At 54.2% G+C, this 16,527-nt stretch overlaps 4 protein-coding genes and 1 non-coding gene across 5 annotated transcripts; 4 read left to right on the top strand and 1 right to left on the bottom strand.

The window, feature by feature from the left end:
• Positions 1-4,082: 4,082 nt before the first annotated feature.
• On the top strand, positions 4,083-4,164 carry GLRG_13185. Its single transcript has one exon. It is a non-coding gene; the product is annotated as a tRNA-Asp (tRNA).
• Positions 4,165-5,766: 1,602 nt separating this feature from the next.
• Positions 5,767-6,789, top strand: GLRG_07402 (uncharacterized protein; the record flags this gene model as incomplete). The annotated part of the gene is made up of 2 exons (XM_008098087.1): positions 5,767-5,871; positions 5,938-6,789. The coding sequence occupies 2 exons, from the start codon at positions 5,767-5,769 to the stop codon at positions 6,787-6,789; spliced, it is 957 nt and encodes a 318-aa protein (XP_008096278.1).
• Positions 6,790-7,770: 981 nt separating this feature from the next.
• GLRG_07403 (uncharacterized protein) lies at positions 7,771-8,538 on the top strand (the record flags this gene model as incomplete). Its single annotated transcript, XM_008098088.1, has 2 exons — positions 7,771-8,025; positions 8,167-8,538. 2 exons carry the CDS (start codon positions 7,771-7,773, stop codon positions 8,536-8,538), a joined length of 627 nt encoding a protein of 208 aa, XP_008096279.1.
• A 283-nt stretch (positions 8,539-8,821) lies between these two features.
• On the bottom strand, positions 8,822-12,209 carry GLRG_07404 (glycosyl hydrolase family 2; the record flags this gene model as incomplete). The annotated part of the gene is made up of 3 exons (XM_008098089.1): positions 8,822-9,972; positions 10,043-10,346; positions 10,401-12,209. 3 exons carry the CDS (start codon positions 12,207-12,209, stop codon positions 8,822-8,824), a joined length of 3,264 nt encoding a protein of 1,087 aa, XP_008096280.1.
• Positions 12,210-14,527: 2,318 nt separating this feature from the next.
• On the top strand, positions 14,528-16,381 carry GLRG_07405 (uncharacterized protein; the record flags this gene model as incomplete). Its single annotated transcript, XM_008098090.1, has 4 exons — positions 14,528-14,750; positions 14,810-15,166; positions 15,256-15,677; positions 15,758-16,381. 4 exons carry the CDS (start codon positions 14,528-14,530, stop codon positions 16,379-16,381), a joined length of 1,626 nt encoding a protein of 541 aa, XP_008096281.1.
• Between the last annotated feature and the right edge of the window lie 146 nt (positions 16,382-16,527).

Consider the following 16,527-nt stretch of genomic DNA (forward strand, 5'->3'; position numbering starts at 1 on the left):
TTCAGGTCTGCTTGTTCTTAGCATTGTCTTGACCACGGCTTCGTGTCCATTACCAGCTGCCCATGACAATGCTGTTCGTCTACTCTGTCTGTCGCTTGTGTCAACTTCAACCTCGTCTGCACTGGGAAGTATCGCAATGACAGCTTCTTGGCCATTCAAGGCCGCCCACAAGAATGGAGTTCGGCGGTTGCAAATCTTTCGAGTTGATCTCAACTTTTCCTGTATGGAGGAGAAACTTGACAATGATCTGGTTACCAGTGCTGACTGCCCATGAGAGAGGCGATCTGCCACCTGCGTCTTTTTCGTTGACATCAAACTTTCCAGAGTTAAGGAAGATCCTAAAGACTTCCACACTTCCACTAGTAGCTGCCAATGATAACAGTGACTGAGTTTTATCATCCTTTAAGTTGACGTCAATGTTTCTGTTGTTAAGCAGCATCTCAACAATAGTCTTGCTTCCACTTTTGACTGCCCAACGTAATGGGGAACAGTTTCTGATGTCTGCTGAGTTGACGTTGACCTTTTCTGTCCCAAGGAGCAGCTTGACAACAGCTTCATTACCACTACTAGCTTCCAATGATAGAGGTGACCGATTTTCGTCATCTCTTAAGTTGAAGTCAATGTTTCTGTTGTCAAGCAGCATCTTGACAATAGTCTTGCATCCACTCTTGACCGCCCGATGTAATGGGACGGTTTCTTTTGTCTGTTGAGTTGACTTCGGTCTTTTCTGTCTCGAGGAGCAGCTGGACAACAGCCTCGTGTTTGTTTTGAACCGCCCATGAAAGCGGTGTCATGCCTACCCGATATCTCAAATTGAGTTGAGAATCATCCGCGTCAAGAATCAGGCATGACAGTAACTTTGCCGGCCCGTATTTCGAGAGGAAATGTAAATCTGTATCTGCGGGCAATACGTCCTTAATAGAAAACAGTATTGAGCAACTGAGAGAGCACCTGGCCCAATCGCGCAGACACGGAGACTTCGTCCAGGATTCGAGCAGGCCCAGAAGCTTCTTCGGGGATTCTTCAACCGATTCGCCAAGTTTCATATGATACACCCACGAGGTTGCGGTATATCCCAGGAAAGCGTGAAAGCCACTCTGCTTCTCGAATTTCCAAGAATGTTCTGAAGAACAAGAAGAGAAGACGACGTTCAAGTGGAGGATACAAGACCATGCAATTGAACGGTCGGCAGTAGGAACCACCAAACTGCCTGTCTCCAACTTGGTATCCAGAGAAAATAATCCGCGCTTGATGAAGTAGTCCTTCACCGACTGATGGATGAACTGAGCGAATCTCCTACCCCCTGAGACCATGATCTCAACAAGACTGCAGCTGAGAAACTTAAGTCTTGTATCCATTTCATCTGCTGTGATAAAACTTTCCGAGTTTCTCAATTCCTCGGTGGAGCGATATGAGCAGTCGGGTTGATAGGCAATGGCCCATGATAGCTCGTCCGTCGTCAAGGTTCTTCCTGAAAAGCAGATCCATTGCGCAAGCCCCAACGTCTCTGTGCGACTTGAAAACTTTTCAATAAGTCCGTGATAAAAGTCTTCCAAATCCTGTGGCGTCTTCATGACCTCGGCTTCAATCTTAGTTCCGGACTCCCCTTGGCGTTTTAGTTGCAGGACACGCTCCACAACGAATTTTGCCCATATGAAAACACCCTGTGCATGTCGGGCTATTAGGTCTCCGATGCGCACGTCATAATCGTCATAGAACTTGGTTCGTACGTAAGTTATGATGTCCGCCTGGTTTTCTTCGTCGAGTAGTATGCTTAGTCTGTCCTTGGAGTAGATGGCAGGATGATAACGACAAGAGAAGCAGATTCTTAGCCGATAGTCTGTCGGTGCGAAGGTGGCGAGTAAGTGTTCGACATATTGTATCAGCTGCACAACAGACTCCTCTCCGCATTCATCAAGTGCGTCAATGAGGATGATGACTGGGAACCGTTTCAAAACCTCTGGCAGTGCTGACTCAAGGAACCCTCGTAGTGGTATCAGATCCCAGTCCCATTTTTGCCCGTGTCTTCCCTCCGTTTTTGTTTTGCGTCGGTATTCATCCACTAGGTCAGAGAGAGCGCCAGGGACCCGCCAGAGCAACGTGTAGAACGGATCTGAACAAGCCTAGTTGGCTCCTTTGCAGTTCATTGCCCTGGCTGTGGAAGAAAAACGAAAGTACAATGGTGTCCGCTCCGTATAGATGTCGTACTTTTTCAAGAGCATGCTTTAGGATAGTTGATTTACTAGATGCGGGTTCTCCCATGATCCAGAGTAGTCCTTGCTTTTGCTCAGTCCATTGTATGAAGTATTGGTGCCGGAAAATCCAATCACCTGTGCCTGCAACGGTTGGTTCGATGTTGTTCTGCCGACTCTCGATGTCCTGGAAGACCAGTGAGTCCAGACAGGCTTCTGAATCAGCAGTATGTTGTAGGTGTAGGTCTAAGCTATAAAGTCAGCACTCAAGAATACGATTTATAGCGTGCTTTTATGAAAGATCTACCATGTTTAGCAAATCTTCTGCCCACTTCGGCCCTGGCTTCCTCAGAAATCTTTTTGATTCGACGGCTCAAAATAGCATAATCGCTTCGGAACTTGTAGAACTTGACGAGTCCTGAGTGATCCGTATTGAGAGAAATATATTCTTCGTTAGTAGCAAGACCCAACCCTGTACTAGTAGCAGTGCCGTGTGTTACTAGTCAAGACGGGCAGCCTGTCTTGCGCCATTTCTTATCTTTACCTAGCTATAAAGTATCAGTTAGTCTTATATCTTTAGGCCACCATAATATCGCATCTTGTCTCTATAGTTGGACTGAGCGAGCGCCAAAAAAAAACGATAAAGTTGCAGCTGTAGGTCTACGGGTGACCTCTTCCAGCTTGACGTAGTCGCACACATAAACTATCTCCAGATAGATGCGTCACGACAGGAACGGTAGCGCAGCCGGTGACCTCATCCCTTGGCGCTAAAGATTGAAGAAAAATTGCAGCGGCAACGCCGCGCAGGACCGGGTCTTGCTCCGCGATAGATTGTAGTCTGCGACCAAAGTCATGAACATGATCGATTGGGACGTCGTCGACACGAAAAGTGAGGCTCTTGGGCCTGGGTGGTGGCGACGAAAGCAAAAAAACGGAGAGTTTGACAGCTGAGAGCCACAGTCGACTGCTGAAATGAGGGGCAGCCTGATCAGCTGCATGGCATAAACAGAGACCTGCATCTGGGCACCACGTGATTTGCCGTGCATATTGTTCACACCTCTTGTAGATACATTGGAACTATTGGCTGGCGGTTGGAAATGACTATTTGGCATAAGCTGCGTTCATAACATCCGGTCACATAGCCATATCATGCATAAAGTTGCTATCACAACCTTTCTCAATGGCGTTGGGCCTTTCACTGGTGAACCTGTATATAGTAAACCTACGCTGTTACCGACTTGCGTCCCATATTAACGTGGAGCCTCACAAACAAGTTCGTAATATTCGCTAAGAACGTCTCATCTTAGCTCTTTCTCATGTCTAACAACCCCACTTACACTGATATTCCAATATGTCGAAACGCGCTCAGGTAGTCAAACCTTAGGTTCAGACCGTGTCGCTTCTCCTAGAATTAAAGAGAGTTGCAAATTGACTAGTAGATTAAGGTTATACTACTGCGTTATTCTGATGACTAATGGGAGATCCAGCTTTTCAAGGAACTGTTTCTATGATATTGGGTCTAGGGAAGAGTTGTACATGAGTAGGTTAAGTTGTGGTTACACATATGATACACATTCTTTTCGTTTCCTATACTGCCGTATGCCCAGCTACTCAATGACCTTAACTCTCCCTCAGGAAAGAATTTAAGCTAACCGGGAAGGACCCTCTATAATAGCTCATGTCAACAGGCTACACAATACTAGCAAGAAAACACAAGGTTTTTTAGATTCTCAACTAGGAAACCTGCTCCCTTCGTATTTCTGTACCTGTCTGTGCTGCCTGTATTGGCTGGTAAAGTATTCACGGCGGGCCCCTGTGACTAAGCCCAGGGCCATCAGAGTTGGTCCGATGTGCGCTTCTTAGGCTTGCTTGATGACAGTAATGTCAAAGTCCTCGATAGTCTAGTGGTGAGGATATCTGCTTGTCACTCAACGATTCGCAGGGGACCGGGGTTCAATTCCCCGTCGAGGAGTTTATTTTGCCAATTGCATACTTGAAGTGGTCGTGGTCGTCTTCTATGCTGCACTACCTTGTGTTCTCTTTCGGACAGCGGGGTAGATTCTGGGCCGTGGAGTCTATTATATACTTGGGTCTTTAGCTGAGGCTTGCTTTATTCAGCCTTGTAACAGTAACAGCTTAGGTTATGGCCTAAATAGGAGATATTGATGTGACTGATGTAGTTGTCTGCTCTTCGGTATGAGACATCTATACCCTATTAGATGCTGGGTACTCCGTTTAAGTACTAGTCACCTCGCCAGTGTACAAACAAATCCCTTCCAATTTCCCTTCATTCTCATTTCCAGTTGCCGAACCAACAGCCTCCAGACAAACACGCGTTCCTTTTTTGTATTATATCCGACAAGGCAGAAAATTTCCGAATTAACAGTTTGTCAACATTAGTGCTCACCCACTAGGTGTCAGATAGATAGCATAAGAAGGTGCAAGGCAAATTCTTTCAGGGCGAATTCCCACAGGGTCCGCATGTCTGCATGGAAGCCACCTCCAAATTTTGGCTGGAAGGACACAAGTGTGCTAAGGAGCGAGCTTCTACGGGATATTGTATCCATCAAGGAGCGCATTGCAATTCATACCTGGTCGTAAGATGACAGCACTTGAATTGCTCACAGGAGTATGAGAATCTCTCGGCCCACATGGAACCACCTCGATATGTCGTCATGAGATGCATTGGTGAATAAATAGAGCTGATGAGATTTATTCTTGTGGCGCGCGAGGATGATTCCAGCCATCAGCTTCCTTTGGTGTTATGGTGCATCCCCGTGATAAACAGATTTGGCAATGGGTTTGGCCATGACTGAAGATGCCGTTGAAGGTGCCGTGGATGAGATGGACGTCAGGGAATGCATCACTCAATGGACTTGTCTGCCGTTCTCCGCGCCGACGGAGAGACCAGTGATTGATATCGAGGTCGGAGAGAGCTCCTCGGCATCGGAGGCTCGCCTGAAGTCGCGGCGCGGGAGCAGCCGCCGGTCGGGACGAACGGCATCAGACCAGTTGATGGCTTGTCGTCCACATTGGAATAGGATTGGGGGTTCGGGGGCTCTTAGTGAGCCCGAATGCCGTCAAGCGGCGGAAATTCCTCCAGTCCAATCCGAGAACGAGCCGAGGGAAGGGGAAAACTGCATGGCAGCCGTTTACTAGGGACCTAGGCGACACCACTGTAGGTAGTGCAACCATTATCCCTACGATTTTCCTGCAATTCTTACGATCCCGAAGACCCCGAACGGTGGTTCCGTCACCGCCGACGCTGGCACATCGACGTCATAGGGCGTTCACAGCGGGGATGACTCAGCTCCACTTTCTGGGCTTCAAGGGCCTTGGGCCCCCCCTGCCAAGGCACTGCGACGCTCCGGGAGCAATGACGAGACTCTTATTGTTGTTTGTCTTGCGGCGCTTTATTAGTCGACGTCCGCCGCCTCTGCAGCCACACATTCTGCCTTGCGTGTACATGTTTTTCTTCTTTCAAACGGCGTAGATCTCTGTTCACCCATCGGAACAACAAAACACCAGAAAAAAGGAAAAGGAAAAGGGAAAAGGGAGGAAAATCACACACACCATGGCCGCAGTCAAACCAACACAGTCGGAGCTGCCGACTTTCTCGCCCATTGACTATGCAAAGTTCTTTGGAGCAGGCGCCCTCGCGGCGACCTCGACCCATGGTGTAAGCCATTGCCGTCCCTCGTAACTCCGCGAAACCACATGTGCTCAGTTCCTTCTCACTCCACAGGCCGCGACGCCCATCGACGTCGTCAAGACGCGCATCCAGGTCGACGATGCCATGAAGGGCCTTAACATGGTCAAGGCCGGCCGCACCATCGTCGCCAAGGAGGGCGCGTCAGCGCTGCTGACCGGCTTCGGCCCCACCGCCGTCGGCTACCTCGTCCAGGGCGGCGGCAAGTTCGCCGGCTACGAGTTCTTCAAGAAGCAGTTCATCACCGTAGCCGGCGGGCCCGAGCGCGCCGTCGACAGGCGCACCGCCATCTACCTCGGCGCCAGCGCCACCGCCGAGTTCTTCGCTGACATCCTGCTGTGCCCCCTCGAGGCCACCCGCATCCGCCTCGTCTCCCAGCGCGGCTACGCCTCCGGCCTCGCCCCCGGCTTCGCCCGCCTCGCCCGCGAGGAGGGGATCAAGGGCTTTTACTCGGGCTTCGTGCCCCTGCTGTTCAAGCAGGTCCCCTACGCCGTCGGACAGTTCTCCGTCCACGAGGCCGCCGTCGAGTTCATCTACCGCACCATGGGCCCCGAGCGCAAGGCCGCCATGACCCAGCTGCAGTCCACCGGCGTCGAGCTCGCCTCGGGTATCGTCGCAGGCGTCGCTGCCGCCGTGCTCTCTCACCCGGCCGACACCCTGCTGTCCGCCATTAATAAGGGCGCCGGCGACCCGAAGCAGGGAGCCACGAGCCGCATGATCCAGCTCGCCAGGGAGTTCGGCCCCAAGCGTCTGCTGCTGACCGGCTTGGGTCCCCGTATCGTCATGACCTGCGGCCTGGTCGCTGGCCAGTTCGTCATTTACGCGCAGTGCAAGACCCTGGTCGGCGCGCCGGCCGGTATCGAGATTCACAAGGAGGAGTCGTTGTAATGGTGAGATGTTAGAAGCGCGTCAGGTGTAAATACTTTAGAGGTTATAAAGACTCTGGGAAGGTCCGGCGTTTGGTTGCATTGGATCCGGGTGTTCTAGCGGTAGACCAGCGGTTGCTTAGACTATGCGATTCCCGAATCGTCATTTTTGCTACATCTTTTATCAGCCATGATCATATCTCACGTACAAGGTTAGGAAAGTCAAAATATTCATTCTGTCAAGATATTTCTACTTTCCCTCAGGTATAGATAGCGCGAGGTAGAGAGGACTTTCGGACTCTGGTATCCTCAGGTGTCTCAAGATGGACGTCCCTTAGACGGCGAATGGCACTGGACTACAAGGACTTGGTATGTCATTCACCTCGTATTCAGTCCAAAGCATCCGCCTCCTGGCTGTGATAGGTAGTTGGGCTAATCTCGTGAGCTGCCACGATTTCTTGGCATTGGAAGGCTTCGTCAATCGATAGAAGGAACGCACAGGAACCAAATGACGAAGTTGCGTCTGCGGAAATAAGCGCTTGCAGCGTCGCCCTTTTTCGGCAAGTGGCATGCTTCAGAAGCACAACGAAGGGAAGGAACAGAGTCAAGTTCCGCCATTGACATCCTACCTAGGTAGACAGGAAGAGGAAGCAGTGCCTGCTATCCTTCCAGAACTGAGGTGATGTTGGAGAAGGCTCACACAAAGTACCTACAGAAAGAATTGTTAGGAAAGATGATGAGACGGTTGGAAAGACTGCTGCTGCCCAATCCGTTAAGATCCAAGCGAACACGCGCATCCTACCCCCTTCGCTCAGGTAGCCTCCTTCCTCGGACATATTCGCCTTGCTATCTCTATAAAGTTCAACTCTCCGGATGACTGACCTCACTCTTCTCCCAAATTCATCATCACAGCCCGCCGTCAGTAAACATCCCCAACCCAGCATCGTTGACCATCAAGCTATACCTCTCTCCCAAGAAACCCCATACAAATAATCCCAACACAATGCTCGTCAAACTCTATTCTGTTCTCTTGGCCCTTGTGGCTCTCGCTGCCGCCGGGCCGTCCGTCCTCTTTGCCTACTGGTCCCAGCAAACCACTCAGATAAGGACATGTCCGGATGGCTACGCCATCAACGCAAGGGAAGGACGTTTCTGGCTCGGCGAGCACATGCCCACGACCTACTGCCCAGACTTCTCCGGTGCAAACTGTCCGGCCGGAAACACGACGGTTGTCGATAGCCTCTTCAGAAAGCTTCGGGTTCGTTTCGACTCTTTTTACTTGCCCTCATCCACTAGCCCTTCCACTCGCCATCTTCGTCATGGCCTTCCACCCATCTCATTCCAACTCCCATGCTCCACAAACACCCTCCTTTGTCGTCGTCGTTGACCTCTCAACCAGATCTCCAAACCGGGCGGACAAAGGGTCTACGCCGACCCCGACGGCATCATCTCCTACACCCCGGGCGGAAACAGCTCCGTAGAAGCGACGCCCCCAGGCTCCAACCTGGACGCCTTTCGAGAGTTGCCCGTGATGCCCTTCGTCTACGGAGAGGACGACCGTTTGCTGTGGTTTTACAAGTTTGGCGTCGACCCAAACCACTCCAACATCTACGCCTGCCCCGATAAGAAGCGTGACGGCATGGCGTACCTCAGGGCGCGGTGGACTTCGAAAGAGAATGCCGTCTGGGACAGCCAGTGCTTCCCCTTGGATGGTTTGCTGGTGCATCCGAGTGATGACCTAATCGGAGCATACGAATACACCGTGGCCTGAGTAGTCACTTTCCATATCCTAGGGCCCGGTGTCAGAGGAGGTTGTTGGCACCTCGACAAGAGAACAAAGGTGCGGGGGGTGCAGGGTGAGCTGTCTGATTGACTCGTTCGGTTTGCAGCCTAGCATAATACAAAGTATCACCATCACAGAGTCACTTCCGTCACATCATACCTTGTGTTGTGAGACACTTTTGTGAGGCAGCATTTTTCATTACAGCACATGGCGCAGATCCTGTGATACTCGTACGGGCCCATTGAACCCACGTACAGACCAAATTGCCGGCCTAGTCCAAAACAAGCTCAAAGTCAAACTCCCCGACCTTTAGCTCATACTGCGGCAGCGTCGCCGGGCCGCACGACCCGGTACCCAGGCCGTGGTGCGCCCAGTCGAGCCGCACAACAGTGTCCTCCCTCTTGCGCTTGTGCAGCTCGTACGGGTGAGTGCACTCGTCGAGGTCCTTGGTGGTGTAGTGCATCGCCGAGAAGGACGCGCCGTCAAGGTCGCCGAAGCGGGCGCGGATGAGGCGCTCGAGGGCGGGCTCGTCATCCCCACGTTCCATGGCGCTCTCGTCGCCGCCGTCGTCGGGGAGCCGGCCGCGGAACTCGACCCAGCGGACGTCGGTCCTGTTACCGCCGTCCTGCGGGAACTCGTAGTCGACAAAGAGGTCGTCGATTGTCTCCTCCCAGTTGCCAAATGCCTGGCTCTCCTTCTTGTCGCGGTAGCTCTCGCCCGGGCCGCGGCCCCACCAGGCGGCCGTCTCGACGCCGCGGACGCCGAGTGTGAAACCGATGCGGGCAAAGGTGTCGGGCAGCAGGGGACCACTGGGCTTTCCCTTGACCTTGACATAGACAGCCTCGCCATGGAAGGTAAAGGTGGTCCAGGTGTCGACGGCCCAGGCGAGGACGGGCGGGGCGATGCGGGAGTGAACGTTGACAACGAGGCCGTGCTTCTCCTTGCTCCACTCTACGCGCCGGATCGAGTGGCGCGTTTGGTGGAGGCGACGGTCCTGCCAGTTAGGGCCGAAGCGGCCGCCGCGGTCGTTGTCGGTGAGGGCACGGTAGAAGTCCATGACGAGGGGCTCTGCGAGGAGCTCGAGGTGCGGGCGGGACGCCTTGCGCCAGGAGGCGATAGTGCCGAGCTGAAGGTCGAGACCCCAGATTGAGAGGCCCGTGGAGGAGGTGATGGTGAGGAGGGAGGGGGAGGCCTGTGTGACCTGCGGGACTGGGTCGACGAAGGGGTTTGAGAGGGAGGATAGGATGACAGCCATGGAGGGGGGCTTGGAGAGCGGGACCTGGCCGAAGGCGACCAGGTGACCGGCCTTGGCCCAGTTCGTGTCGCTGGCGAGGGCGAAGTCGATGTGCAGGTAGGCCTCCGCGGCGAGGTTCTTCGGGAGACCCTTGATCTTGAGATGGGCTTTGGTGTGTGGTTTGACGCCTGAGCTGGTGTGTTAGTTAAGGTACATGATATCGACAACCGCGTGGGACGGCGCGCGAAGAGTGCTTACCCTTGGGGATCTCAACCTCCTGGTCGCCACCGATGACCATGCCGTCGGCGACGATGTGCCAGGTGGCTGTGAGGTGGTCCAGGGAGATGAAGTCGTAGCGGTTGATGATGGTGACCTCGTTGTCCTTTATGCCGAGCGTCTGCACTGGCTCGATGGCCTTGCTGTATTCGCGCAAGCCGGGCGTCGGGGTGTGCTCGGCGAAGCAGAGGCCGTCAAAGACAAAGTTGTAGTCGTTGGGCACATCGCCAAAGTCGCCGCCATAGGCCATGTACTCCTCGCCGTCCTCGTTCTTGGTGCGGAGGCCCTGTCACTGTTAGTAGACGGCACCCACTCGACTTTACACCACTGGGCGACTTACATGGTTGGCCCATTCCCACACGAAGCCTCCCATGAGGCGCGGGTACCTGTAGAAGGCCTCGACATATTCTTTGATGCCGCCTGGTCCATTGCCCATGGCGTGGATGTACTCGCACAGGACGAGAGGCTTGGACCACTGCTTCTCGGAGCCCATGCTCACAATGTCGTCAGCCGAGGCGTACATCCTGCTGTAGATGTCCGCTGTCCGAGCGGCCCAATCGCCCTCATAGTGCACGAGACGGGACTTGTCGATACTCTTGATCACGTCGTACATGTGCTGGTGGTTTGACCCGTAGAAGGACTCATTGCCCAAGGACCACAAGACAACACACGCATGATTCTTGTCGCGTTGAACCATCTGTCTCGCACGGTCCTCATAGGCCTCGCGCCACTCGGGGTTGTCGGTGGCCCAGCTTTCTCCTCTGTTACCGACGACACCGAAGCCGTGGCACTCGAGGTCGGCCTCGTCAAGGATCCAGAGGCCAAGCTCGTCGGCGAGGTCGTACAGCCGCGGGTCATTGATGTAGTGCGACGTGCGGATGCCGTTGATGTTGAAGTGCTTCATGAGCAGCAGGTCACGCTTGAGGAACTCGTACGGCACCGCACGACCGGAGTCGGGGTGGTGCTCATGGCGGTTGACGCCGCGAAACTTGACGGGCTCGCCGTTGATGCAGAAAACGCCCTTGAGGAGCTCGGTGCGACGGAAGCCGACACGCTGGACCAGGCTGCACTTCTTAAAGTTGAGGACGAGCGTGTACAGGTACGGAGTCTCGGCGGTCCACTTGTGAGGGTTCTTGACGCGGATGTCGAAGCTGTTGTGGCGGTCAAAGATCAACATGTCCTTGGCCACAAGCTTGCCGTCGGCATCGAGGAGCTTCATGTCGACGTAGGCGCCGCGGTCCATCTCGATGTCGACCTTGAGGGTAGCATCCTTGTAGTCATCGTCGAGGATGGTGTGGACGAAGTAGTCAACCGGGTGAAACTTGGGAAAGGCATGGAGGTAGACGTCCCTGAAGATGCCGCTGAGCCACCACTGGTCCTGGTCCTCGAGGTAGGTGCCGTCACATCTCTGGTAGACCTCGACCGCGAGGACGTTGTCCTCACCGATCTTGACGAGGTCCGTCACGTCGAACTCGCTGGGGTTGCGAGCGCCCTGGGAGTAGCCAACCTCCTTGCCGTTGACCCAGACGGTGAAGGCAGAATCGACACCTTCAAATCGCAGTCTGAGCTGGTGGTCGGCAAAGTCGTCCCCAACTTGGAACGTTGTCACGTGACGGCCACACTCATTGTCATCATAAGGAATGTTGGGGGCGTCCACGGGCCAGGGGAAGTTGAGATTCGTGTACTGCGGGCCCTTGCCAAAGCCCTGGCACTGCCACATGCCGGGGACAACAATGTCGTCCCACTCAGACGTGTCAAAGTCGGGCTTGTAAAAGTCCCGGGGTTCATCGAACGGCGATGTGGTCAGGTGGAACTTCCATGTCCCAGACAGGAGCTTGGACTTGGACTTGGAGGTGTCCCTGGTGAGGGCTTCCTCTTCATTGTCGTACAGGAAGAAGTGGCTGCGAGGCGGAAGGGTGCCGCGGTGGAGAACTTTGAGGTTGCTCCAGTCCGGGAGGCTCGAAGGAAAGGTGTGCGTGGGGGCCTTCTTGACCGGGGCGATTTGCTGTCCAGATGATCCGGCGCCGGACGAGCCGTCACTTGACGAGCTACTGAAACGGCGGTGACGGCCTAGCTTCTCCATGTAGACGTCCATATGAAGGCGGGTCTCGGAAGAGATGTCGACATAGTCATCGGAGATTTCGGACATGGTGATGCGAGGTTCGGCACCGGCGACCGAGGCGGAGAACGATGCGGGTACAAATAAAAGTAATAAACTAGCGGAGAGACAAAAATTGGGGTCAGTGGAGACACACGATAGGTGAAGACGAGATATCGACGGGAACACGCAAGGGAGATGATGTACACGATGATGAGCTGTCTAAAGATGGATTGGGTGGAGGTGGCGGTGGTTCACAGACAGCCCTGTCAATGGAGGAGAAGGAACGCGGATGGAGATGGAGATGAAGACGGAGATGACAATGAAGGTTGGAGCTTGAGTTTGGAGCTTGGATCGGCAGGAAACGATAGCTCTGGGAAACACACTCGATGTCTGTCTGACTGTCTCAGAACCAGGACCCGAGCTCTGGGGGTGTGTGTAGGTATGTGTCTGTCCAAGGTCAGGAACCGAGAACGAACGTCACCTGAGACGGTGCAGTGTCTGGGAGTGCGGGGGAATCACGAGAGACCAGCTGCAAGGGGAAGGTAGGTGGCTGGTGAGGCATGGTACACTATTGGGGAAGCGGGGTAACAGCTGATTGATTGTTGGTCGAGAGGGGTTCGGGCTAGCTTATGTAACGCGACAGAGTTGAGGTTAAAAGACTGAGGCCTGAGGATCTAGTTCACGTGGCTCAGGACCCCGAAGCGGCAAGATACGCACGTGACTTTTGCTGCCAGATTCTTGGGGAGGGGGAACGGGCACATACTGCATAATCGACCAAGCAGGCACTGACTAAGAACCGGCCGGGATCATCCGTAGTCGGGATAGGTATCGCCCTAATAACGTACGTACCTTGGTCGCCTATTTTCTAGTTTTTTATTTATGTTTTCTTTCCCTTCGTTTTCTTCTTTGATATTTTCAGCACCACCTTCTTTTTCTTTTTTCTTTTTCTTTTTTCCTTTCGCTAGCGTTCCGATCCAGACAGACCTCGAGTCAGGCTCGGGCTCCGTCCGAGAATATCTCCACCGCATCCGCCAATTGCCTGCTCATTCTACCGCGGCACGTATCCACGTGCGGTGCCCCCGTCCGGCGTGGGTATCGTGGGTTATGTGGGAGGAAAACCCCAGGGTCCATTATTTCCCCAGTCGAGGCTAGCGCCCACAGAAGGCCTCGGCTTTCCACCCCATCTGGGGGTATGATGAGGAAAGAATCCTTGACATACATGGTACATCGTACATCGTACATAGGGTAGGTATACCCTCTCTGTCGGTAGGTAGGTAGTTTACAATTTGGAGAAGCTGCTTTGGTTATTTTTTCCTTGTTGCCTGCTCATTCCCCCTTCCCCTTCCCCTTCCCCCCTTTTCCTTGGCTGTCCTCGGCATCCTGCCCTCGGTCCATCGCCATGATCGTTGCAGCCGAAATATCCCATCTCCCAAGAAAACAAGATTCCAAGCTTGGCGGACATTTGTGGCCGTCGCATCATCGTCCGGGGAACTAGTTCGGCACGCAACCGCAAACCTTCATTGTCGGTTCTACCCGCGTCTTGGCTGATGCCATCACTTTCCCAACCCGTAAGTTTCTTCGCGTGATTCCTCCCCCGCCCCCAGTGTGCCCATGGTGGTGGCCCTTTTGAGCATGTCAAGCCGAACATGGTTCGTTCACCACCAATCACACGTTGTATCCTATATATGCCAGGGTTCCGACTTGATCCTCTCCTCCTTATTGGGGGGGATGCGGGTGTGCCTTTTGAGGGGAAATGGGGTAAACCAACCCATAACAGACATGATGCCGTGCGGAGATGCAGAGGGTGGCACCTCTTCCCAACGTGCTAAAAAACTGCTTACCGGTACTTGCTTCACTAGTATGAAATCATTAGTGCATCCAATATCTTTTTTCTGTCAGTCATGCGCCATCTGTCAAACAGAGGCGTCTCCGCCTAAAAAGAAATAAGGTCAGCCCACGTGCCCACGGCACCGTCTTCCCCGTGCAACGCAGCCCGTTTATCGCCTTTTATTGTCCATATCCGAACCCATGTGGAGACGGCACATCCAAACCATATGATCCTAGATCGTCCGGGGACAGGGTGTGGGAGGATGGAGATGTCATGTAACGGCGGTGGGCAGTCGACTTCGTTCCGGGCCCTTGGTTGGACCATCGTTGGCCGGTGGCCGGGCCTTGGCTTGCTGATTGAACGTGTTGGCCGGGGCTGGCTTTCCTTCAGGTTCCTCTTCTTTTGCTTAAAAGACTCCATCGTCCCTTCCGCGTCTCTCTCGTGCGCGTCTCTTTCGTCTTTTCGTCCCCCCCCCGTCCTCCCTCCCAATTGACCCGACATCTTGCGCTGCGGCCCGGCGTAACCCCCCCGAATCATCATGGCCACCCTTCAAGAGTCCAAGTCCAACGCCGAAGTCGAACATGACGGCACGCCGTTCGACGAGAAGGCCCCCGCCGGCGAGGTGACGGAGATCAATGCCGCCTCCGTCGCCCTCGCCGCTGCCCTGGCCGAGAGACCGCCGAACATCTGGTCGCCCAACATGATCAAGCTCTACTGCATTCTTGCCATTGGCTACCTCGTGTCTACTATGAACGGTTTTGGTAAGTTTGCCATGTCTCATACGTGTTGAGCGTAACCGGAGAAAACTAACACACAACAGACAGCTCCCTCATGGGAAGTCAAAACGCGATGCCTCAATACCAAAAGACCTTCGGCCTCGACGGCGCCGGCTCCACCACCGGTATCGTCTTCATGATCTACCAGGTCGGTCAGGTGGTCAGCTTCCCTTTCTGCTCCCCCTTGGCCGACGGATACGGCCGTCGTTTCTGTATCTTCGTCGGCTGCTTCATCGTCCTCATCGGCACCGCCATCCAGACGCCCGCCAACACGCTCGGCCAATTCATTGGCGGAAGATTCGTCCTCGGTTTCGGCGCCTCCCTTGCCTCTGCTGCCGGTCCCGCTTACATCGTTGAGCTTGCGCATCCTAAGTACAGAGGAACCATGGCTGGCGCATACAGTACGTGAACCCCCTCCCCCCCCTCCCCCCCTCTTAAGGTGCCCATGCGTTTTTTCGGTCCTCTTTGCTGACGGACGTTCGCCCATCAGACACCTTCTGGTGGCTCGGAAACATTCTTGCCGGATGGACCACATACGGCACGAACGAGCACCTAGAGACCAGCTGGGCGTGGCGTATCCCCACCCTTGTCCAGGCCGGCATGCCCGCCGTCGTCATGTGCTTCATCATGTTCTTCCCTGAGTCCCCCAGGTGGCTCATCTCCCACGACCGCGGCGAGGAGGCCCTCGCCATTCTCGCAAAGTACCACGGCGACGGTGACGCCAGCTCGCCCGTTGTGCAGCTCCAGTACCAGGAGATCGTCGAGGACAACCGTCTGACCAAGGACGAGAACCCCTGGTGGGACATGCGGGAACTGTTCCACACCAGAGCGGCCCGCTACAGACTCTACATGATGATTGCGATGGCTTTCTTTGGTCAATGGAGCGGCAATAACGTCGTTTCTTACTTCATGGTAAGCAGCAGCCCATTCCGGGGACCCCCGGGATCACAACTAGAAGGCGGCGACGGAAACCCACGACTAACATGCAACAGCCCGAGATGTTCAAGCAGGCAGGCATCACCAGCGACAGCACTCAGCTGCTGCTCACAGCCATCAACCCCATATTCTGCCTCATCGCGGCCATCTATGGAGCCACACTGCTCGACAAGCTCGGCCGACGTTTCATGATGTTGGCTGGCCTGGCCGGCTCCCTCGTCGCCTACATCATGTTGACCGCCTTCACCGCCGAAACCCCGAATAACCAGAACCTTTCCTACGGCGTCATCGTCTCTATCTACCTCTTCGGCATCGTCTTCTCCTGGGGCTTCACCCCTCTGCAGACGCTCTACGCCGTCGAGTGCATGGAGAACCGCACCCGCGCCAAGGGCTCCGCTTTGTCCTTCCTGTTTCTGAACATCGCCATCATCATCAACACCTACGGTATCAGCGTCGGCATCCAGAAGATAGGCTACAAGCTCTACATCGTATACATCGTGTGGATCTGCGTAGAGATCGCGATCATCTACTTCTTCTTTGTCGAGACCGCCGGCAAGACCCTGGAGGAGCTCAAGACTATTTTCGAGGCGCCCAACCCTAGGAAAGAGTCAACGAAAAAGACCAAGGTTGCGGTGGACGGGGCTGGCAATGTTCTCGACGTCGGCGAGACGTATGCGTAGACAGGCCTTGTAAACTCCAACTCACATATACACTGAGTCTACGTACTTGGTGCAACAACCTATCGACCCTTCCGGGGTTTTAATGACACAATTTGTAGAGTAGAGCGTTGCGATGCTTATCATGAGACTGTCTATGAAGTCTGTCA

The sequence above is a fragment of the Colletotrichum graminicola genome (genome assembly GCF_000149035.1).
Source record: "Colletotrichum graminicola M1.001 genomic scaffold supercont1.31, whole genome shotgun sequence".
NCBI classification, from domain to species: Eukaryota; Fungi; Ascomycota; class Sordariomycetes; order Glomerellales; family Glomerellaceae; genus Colletotrichum; species Colletotrichum graminicola.